Source organism: Myotis davidii, unplaced genomic scaffold, assembly GCF_000327345.1.
Source record: "Myotis davidii unplaced genomic scaffold, ASM32734v1 scaffold134, whole genome shotgun sequence".
Taxonomy (NCBI): Eukaryota; Metazoa; Chordata; class Mammalia; order Chiroptera; family Vespertilionidae; genus Myotis; species Myotis davidii.
In genome coordinates, this window is record NW_006288853.1 from 6542547 (window position 1) to 6551643 (window position 9097).

The window sequence follows — 9097 nt, forward strand, 5'->3', positions numbered from 1 at the left end:
AAGGCACCTGATTCTCTGGGGCCACCTTTGCCCTGCCCCCCAGCTCTTAGCTCCCCCCTGGGTTTCCAATCACTGTCAGTGGCAGGGGGATTCTTCTTGCTTTCCCTTTCGCCTCCCTGCATTGTGCCTACATATGCAAATTAACCGGCATCTTTGTTGTCAGTTAACTGTCATCTGAGTTGGCAGTTAATTTGCATATAGCCCTGATTAGCCAATGAAAAGGGTAGCGTCGTACGCCAATTACCATTTTCCTCTTTTATTAGTGTAGATTAGAGGTTGGAAGCAAAGAATTAGAAACCACCTGACTTGGTCATTTATTAGAGTCATTAGAGACATACAGTTCTGGGAAGTGTACCAAAATTGTCTTTATTTAGGCTTTTTAAATAACTAGTAATTATGTCTATTGGTTTTTTTCTTTTAGTTGTATGCTGACCTTAACAGTTCAGGAAGTGATGGTAAAAGTTAAATATTGTTAATTTCAATATGCCTTTGACAAAAGGATTCTTTTTTGGATAAAATGTTTTTATCAAGTACCTTAAATTTGTTTTAATTAAAGCCATTCATTCAGTTTAAGGCCTTGGAACCTTTTTGGCAAAATTGTTCTTCATTGTCAAACCAATCAGATTTATTTTCATTATAGAAAAGGTCTGGTCTCATTTTTCAGTTCAAATTAATGGCTTGATTCTGTTTCTGTGACAACCATCTTTGATATTTAATCCTCGATAGATAAATGGAAGAGCAAGGAGCCTTTTTTTTTTTAAGTTTGTTTCCTAGAAGAAATAAGGTGACACTTGTCTTTCTTGTTTCTTATTGGAAACTGTCTTACAGTTGTTTAACAGGACTCTTTCTGAAAAGTAATACATTCTCTGGTGATGAATATGGGATGAAAGAGAGAATCTGTTTAAATAAAATTGCAACCAACTTCTGCTCCATTCCATTATGTGTCTGCAAATAGAACACACTATCACAGTTCCCCATTTATAATTTCTGGCTTCATTTTTTATAGAAATAATGTATAAAACAGGAACTTTGTAGTCAGTTTGTGGTATTAAAGAAGGCTTTGTGGACAAAGTATGAATCATTCCTAGTTTAGTACTTCAGAGATTTTTACATGCTATGCAGTGCAATATAGTTCTATTCAGGGTGGGTGATAGGTATGATATTCTTTTTATTTAGTTGGTAAAAGCACTTGTGAAAGGGGAGGCAAGAAAGGAGAGTCTACATGGTCACTCCACTTGGACCTCTGATCTATTGTCAGGTGGATTAGTTTTAGGAAAGGATGGAATACAAGTGGAAATTCAGAACCTGGGAATTGCTGTCCATTGTTTTTGAACCTATTTCAGTAGCGTACTTCTTAGAAATTCTGTTACCTTCTGCAGTACTTTGAAAGATCCCTGTTCTAATATTTATAGCAACCTCTAATCTATAATAATAAAAGCATAATATTCTAATTAGACTGGACGTCCTTCCGGACGACCTTCCTGACGAAGCCGGGGCTGTGAGGGAAGCCTGGGTCCCAGGTGCCTGCCAGTGGCCGGAGGGGAGCCTGGGTTCTGGGTGTCTGCTGCCGGTTGGAGGGGAGCCAGGGTCAAGGGTGCCAGAGGGAAGCCGGTGCCGGCAGCTGGGGGAGGGAGGGCCTTCTCTTGCACGAATATTGTGCATTGGGCTTCTAGTTTATAGATAAGGAATTTGAGACGTAAAGGGGCGAAATAATTGCTTATAGTCATTAAGGCAGTAAATCGTTCAATCAGAAACTTCAAAACTTTTTCTCCTGTGTCACACTATCTAGTACATAGTCTGGCATACAGTAGATGTTACTATTTGTTTAATGAATGAATAACTGCATATTTAAAAATATGTTTTACTGAATTTTTAAAGAGAAAGGAAAGAAGAGAGAGAGAGTAACATTGATAGCTGCCTCCTGCACACCCCCTACAGGGGATTGAGCTCACACACTGGGCATGTGCCCTGACAAGGAATTGAACCAGCAGCCTCTGGGAGCATGAGACGATGTTCAACCAACAGAGCCACACTAGCCAGGGCGAGTAACTGCATATTTTTAATGAACTCTTAAATACTTACCATTGTAGTGGCTTCTTGAATTTGACCTGCTAGATCAGTAACATTATAGATGATTCACTACAGAAGAATATTGAAGATATCTTGTGTTGTCAAAGCATGGTCAAGTTGATCTCTTCAATTCTTGTGGTGTGTGTGGACGTGACTAATTGAACAGCAAAGAACTTGGGCGTTTTTAATTTTTTACAGATTAAGACAGAGATCTATAACAGTGTGATAGTACTTTTTTGATAGGTGTCAACTATTGGTACTATAATTAGATGTCTATTAGTCAAACGTCTTGAATGTTTATATGACCACTATATTTTTGTTCTGTGTTACAGGTATTCTCTTAAAGCAAATGACCAAATCTTGGCTGAAGACAAGCACAAGGAACTGTAAGTGCATTAAACTTGAGATTGTACATAGTTGACCCTGTCAGTGGAGTAGATGTATATAAATAATCTGATCTTTAAAATTATATGAACTATAAGGAAATAATTAACACCATGACTTTAATCCTCATAGGATTAGGATATTTATACTACATAAGATTAACAGGAAATAATTGTTCCTGTTTGCACATTAAAATATGTAGTATTGTATTCCATAATTGGGAAATATGTCATTTCATTTTCTTTCCCTCGATAAAATATTAAATTGTCACTGTTAATTTTTGGTTTTTACTTAATTGACTTCCCCTCCTCATGCTTATGATAGAGAAATATATATTTTTTTCTTTTATGCCTTATGAAAAAATGCCTAGTCCTTATTTAGCATAGGTAAAACATCTTAAAAGGTTTGAAATGTGAATAAAATTTTCTTTTTAAAGATTTAATGTTCTTAGGGTTCTGTCTTTCAGATAAAAACAACTTTATATGTGATTCTGGGATTTTCCATCCCTATTTTGCTGTCCTACAGTGGTATTTTAAAAATTACTATCTCACAGGAACTGTGAAGTTTTTAATTAAGAATTACTAATTTGGGAGTTCTTTAAATTCACCATACCTTAACCTTTTTAGTATCAATAGACTGTCTGAGAGGGAAACTAAAAATATTTTGTATGTTTCAATTTTCTAGCTTGGCAACTCAGAAATGAATTGACCCAGTGCTGTAAGAAAATTTTGATAATCTTGTTATGCAGCTACCTCATGTCAAATAATACTGTAGAATTAAGAATTTGAGGAATTAGAGGCTAACTCCAGATTGAACCACACTTGATAATACTGTAATCCTACCTTTTCCATGGGGGATACATTACTAGACCTGCAGTGGATGCCTGAAATCACAGATAGTACCAAATGCTATACATACTATGTTTTTTTTCATACACACATACACACACACACACACACACTCTTATGGTGAAGTTTAATTTATAAATTAGACACAATAAGGTTAAAAATAAAAACTAATAAAATAGAATAATTATGACAACATACTATAATAAAAGTTATGTGAATGTGGTCTCTTTCTATCTCATTGTACTATACTCACCCTTCTAATGATGATGATGTGAGATAATACAATGCTTATGCGATGAGATGATGTGAGGTGAATGACGTAGGCATTGTGACATAACAGTAGGCTACTATAAGGTTTACTTGAACACAAGCATTGTGATACTGTGACAGTGGGTCTGGTAACCCAGAGAGCTACTAAGTGACTAACGCGTGGGTAGATCTACAGCTTGGGTACATGGGGCCAAGGGATGATTCACGTCCTGGGTGGGACGGGGCTGGACAGCATGAGATTTTGTCATATAACTCAGAATGACACGACATATAAAACTTATGAATTGTTTATCTGGAATTTCTGTTTCTATGACTGGAAAAAATAACAATGAAAGAAATTCTAAATTCACTAAATTTAAAGTGTTAATTTAATATACTTATCTATTACAAGATGAACTTTTTCAACTTTATAGTCATAATGATGAACTAAGTAAGCATATATAATGTACGTCTAAAGGTTGAAAGAGCACAACTTTATTAATTATTTTTTTAATCCTTACCCGAGGATATATGTTTTTTAAAAAATTGATTTTATAATAAGAGGGAGTGAGAGAAAGAGAAACATGGATCACTTGCCTCCCATAAGTGCCCTGACCAGAGATTGAACCTGCAATTTAGATATGGGCCTTGACCAGGAATCTGACCTGCAACCGTTGGTGTATGGCTGATACTCCAATCAACTGAGCCACCTGGCCAGGGCCACAATTTTAATATATATATATATATGAGAGAGAGAGAGAGAGAAACATCATGAGAGTGAAACATCGATTGGCTGCCTCTTGCACTCCCTCTACTGGGGATGGAGCCAAAACCCAGGCATGTGCCCTGACCAGGAATCAAACTGGTGACTTACTGGTGCCTGGGCTGACGCTTAACCATTGAGCCATACTGGCCCGGTGAAGTCTTCCTTCTTAATAACTAGTACTTACATAGCAAGGTTCTTGTACTTGTTAGTATTGTGACTTAATTGATTGGCATTAGTTGATTATCTTTGTTCTTGTAACTGCTGGCTCTCTGCCTTGTAATTTTTGACCTATACACTAAAGAAAACTCTCAGTTGATTATGCCTGCCACTGCAACACTAGCCCTTCATAAGAGCTACTCATAAATAATCTCATTGTGTCCTTACAATTAAAATAGCCAAGATCTCTTTGTGCTCAAGACTAAGCTTTTTAAAATATCATAAGATGTCCGTATAAGTAAAATTTAATTCTCCAGTTACTAATTTCATGCTTTATTTTCATAAAACATTATTGCTTCTAAATGCTAATTTGTTAAAGACAGCCTTGATTCATCATGATATTGCAAAAAATGCAGTGACACCATCACATTAACTGACTTTTGAAGATGTACCTTAATTCTATGTGTATCAGTAAGACTACAGTAACTCTAATTGTCTTGATAATACTTTATATATTAAATACTAACTGTGTTTTTATTTAAAATATTCTTAGCTTCTGAAACGTGGTGATTCAGATTCCACATACCCTTAGTCACCTTTTTTTTTTTTTTTAAAATATATTTTATTGATTTTTTACAGAGAGGAAGGTAGAGAGAGAGAGAGTTAGAAACATCGATGAGAGAGAAACATCGATCAGCTGCCTCCTGCACACTCCCCACTGGGGATGTGCCCGCAACCCATGTACATGCCCTTGACCGGAATCGAACCTGGGACCCTTCAGTCCGCAAGCCGACGCTCTATCCACTGAGCCAAACCGGTTTCGGCCCCTTAGTCACCTTTGCTTTACAAATATACTTGTTATTTGTCTGGGGCAGACTGATGGCATTGTGACATAACAGTAGTCTACTGTAAGGTTAATTGAACACAGCATTGTGTTACCGTGACAGTGGATCTGGTAACCCAGAGAGCTACTAAGTGAACAGGTGGGTAGATCTGCAGTTTGTATACATTGGGCCAAGGGATGATTCACATCCTGGGTGGGATAGGGCTGGACAGTAACGACAGTGTCAGTTGTCTCTTTAGCAGGAAGGTTTTTCTCATGTTCTTGTTTTCTAATCTACATATTGATGATTCCGGGGTGATTTAAGTAGAGAAAGCTAAGCAAATTTGTGGTGGGATTAATATGAAACTATGTAATTTATACTTTGCTCTATATGTGGTCCAGTAATCAACTAATTTCATTAGTCTTCTATAGATTTTCTCAGTCTATTAGAGTTTTAGTTTTTGAATGGAGTAATTTAAAATAAATTAGTAAAACATCACTCTTCATTCAATAAATATTTTCTACCCAGTTACCAGTCAGTGTGCTAGACGCTATTTAAAGAAAAGATACTGACTTCATTTATAAATGGAGACTAACTCTTCAATTTAATATTGCTTCAGATTTAAAAATTTTCAAATTGAAGATTTTGTAATTGTGGGGTCTTCCTATTGGACATACCTACAGTTATGGAACCATTTTGTTTCCATAAATTTCTGTTTTTTTATGAATAGCTAAATTGTATATTACCTTGAATGAAGATTAAGATAAGGAAAGTTAAAAGTTGGCTGGAGTTAGGGACAAATACCAAAGGTAATATAAATAAATTCAGAAGTATCCCTGCCACTTAACACAGGCTGAGTAACTTGATAGCTGAGGATAACTTGGTTTGCTGTACTATATAAGGCACGGGGAAGGCCTCTTTACAAAAGATTCATGTTTATTTACCTGACTTTTTAAGATAGCTGCCAAGATAAAGAATGAATTTTTATAAGCAGTGTATGCTATTGTAGATATGAGGTGTATTTTCTCTTCAGATCTTGAATGAATTCTCTTAAAAATATATATATTTATTGATTTTAGAGAGGAAGGGAGAAGGAGAGAGATAGAAACATCAATATAAGAGAGGACCATTGATTGGCTGCCTCTCACACATCCCACACTGGGGATTGAGCCCACAACCTGGGCATGTCCTCCAACTGTGACCCAAACCATGACCTGGTTCATAGGTCGATGCTCAACTCCTGAGCCACGCTGGCCAGGTGAATAAATTATCTTTTTTTTATGTCAAAAAGTAATTATTTTTTTCAGAATTACCCCTTTAAGGTTTAAAATTTTGTCTTGTCATAATTATATTACATTTCAAAATTTTTGGGTCAATTTATGATTATTACAAAATGGGAGAAAATAAATGAGTTATGCCAGGGGAATGAATCCTGAGTATTAGAAAGGACACTGTTAGACCTTAATCTTTGGTTCAGTGTAAAAGAATTATAATTTTTTTAGGGAACAGTGCCCAATTTTTAAACTAGCAGGGGAGATTTACAAGTGTTTAAGTGATGTGTTTGAGAATATGTTAAGAGTAGTTTGGTTTGAGATAATCAGTAACATCTGATATGCTCTTATATCCATTATTATTAATTTTGTTACTTAGCAGTTCTTTGAAAACCTCAAGATTGTTTTATAAGAATAATATAAGGACTGATTGCTTGTAAAGCTAATAGATTTTGTTGATGGTAAAATGTATTTGCTTAATAAAAAAAGGGGAAAACTATCTGGCAAGCAGAAAGTCAGAATTGAAATAAAGAACACCTAGTACCAGCAAGGTTAAATGGTTATTATTTTTCAACTAGAGGTCCAGTGCACGGGTTCATGCACTGGTGGGGGCATGTCCAGCCGGGATCAGCCTGCTGTGGGAGCGCCGCTCATCCCAGTCAGGTGAGCGTTGCTCTGACTGTGGGAGTGCACTGACCACCAGGGGACAGCTCCTGCGTTGAGTGTCTGACCAGTGCGCGTCATAGTGACTGGTCGACCAGTCATTCTGGTCATTCCGCTGTTTGGTTGCTGGGTATGTGTATATGTATATGTATATGTATATGTATATGTATATGTATATTAATAAGATACAGTATTCTAAATATCATAACCATTTTTTATGGTCTCTTTCTTAAAGGCCACTTTTTCATATCTTTTAAATTACAGAACTTTGAATCTAGAAATGAACTTTAGAACTAATATCTGTAATTTATAGTGAAATTCACAGTAATAAAGTGACTTGTATAGGTTGCCCTTTAATGACAAGTGCTGGACCAGAACAAGTTTCCTGATTCCCATTCTAGTGCTTTTACTGTTATATCAGCCGTTCCCTAATTATGCAGTGATTTTTTTAAATACTTTTTCCTTTTTTACTCTCATTTTCTTGAGCATTCAGAATCTTTATCATCGACATCTTTGTCACCATTAGAACCCTTTTTTCTAGAACAAAATAGTTTTTTTTAAAATCTAAGTTGTTTGACTACATGTATGATGTTTTCTTTGGAAATTTAATCCTAAGCTACAAAAGCCTTTTATATGAGAAACATTTTTTAATTGATTTTTATATATAGTCTGATCTTACTCTGATCTTTGTAAGGTAGCCTTTATATTGCTTTTAAAATTAATTTTTATAAAGCTTTGTATAATAATAATTACCATTTTTGCTAGTGAGACTGTGCCTTCAGGAATAAGAACTAAATTTGTGTTTGATTTCTTTGCTTCTTTTTTACTAATACCATTACGTGAGTACTGTGAGAATTCCAAACTAGCATTGATTGAATTCATTTCAGGCTTTTATACATATTCCATAAATGGTTCTCAAGTAACCAGAATTCATCCTTTTTGTTGAACTTTGACTGTTCTCTCACTTGAAAATTCTAGGATTTCATAGTTTTTTTAATCGGTTATACCTGGATTATAAATCTTCTGAAAGGTTTGCTTCAATATTTTATTGTTTAAAAGGAAAGTATTAACCCTCTCATAAAGGACAAGAACTCATTACAAGAGATAATTTTATGATTCAACTAGGTCTTATATTCATGTATACATGATAGGTGAATGAAAAATATTCGTCATTAGTGGTAAATCTTAAAACCCTTTGAAGAAATTTGTGGTTCCTTGTCTTAGCATTAGAAAAAACCTTTATGTATGAGTTTTGCCACGTACTATATAACCTTGATGTATCTGTTAGGATTCAATTCTGCTATGAGTATTAAGAAATAAGGAATTTATTATAGGAATTAAACCTTTTTCAATTGTGGGGAAAACTAGAGAAGTAAAGGCGCAAAAAGGATCAGAGAAAACTCACTAACCACTTTTGCTGTAGGTTAATGAACTGGAGCTTTTAGGAAGCAGCTATGCATGTCTGCAGGAACTGTGAAGGGGGTGGGTGGGTTGTTGGCTCTTTGCAGTTACCACCTGAATGGGTTTTCATTGACAATCTGGTGATAGGCCTGGGCCTGATTGGAAAGGTGAGCCGGAGGTAGAGTGGGATAAGTAGGACAAACTGCCCATCCCTTTTTGTCTGTCTTTTACTACCTTTGACAGTTAACTACCTTTGTAGTGAAATGGCAGCTGCTTTACTTGCAACTCCCAAATTGTATACAACTTTCTCCTGTGGCTAATCCTAACCTGAAACCATATAGGGAAGGAAATTCTGGGAAATGTAACACAGTATCAAACTATATCGTTTAGTTTAATCACTTAATCTGAATTTAATATCCTTATTTGTAAAATGGTGATACTTCTATTTTATTTCATTAGGGAAAG

General features: G+C 35.6%; 1 protein-coding gene across 1 annotated transcript in view; it reads left to right on the top strand.

Annotated features, from left to right (window-relative positions):
* The window catches only part of ADK (adenosine kinase), a 330393-nt gene that overhangs the window by 66048 nt on the left and 255248 nt on the right, over positions 1–9097 (top strand). Inside the window, exon 3 of the mRNA XM_006761032.2 lies at positions 2403–2456. Coding sequence (XP_006761095.2) covers positions 2403–2456 — 54 coding nt within the window. The remainder of the gene's footprint in view (positions 1–2402; positions 2457–9097) is intronic.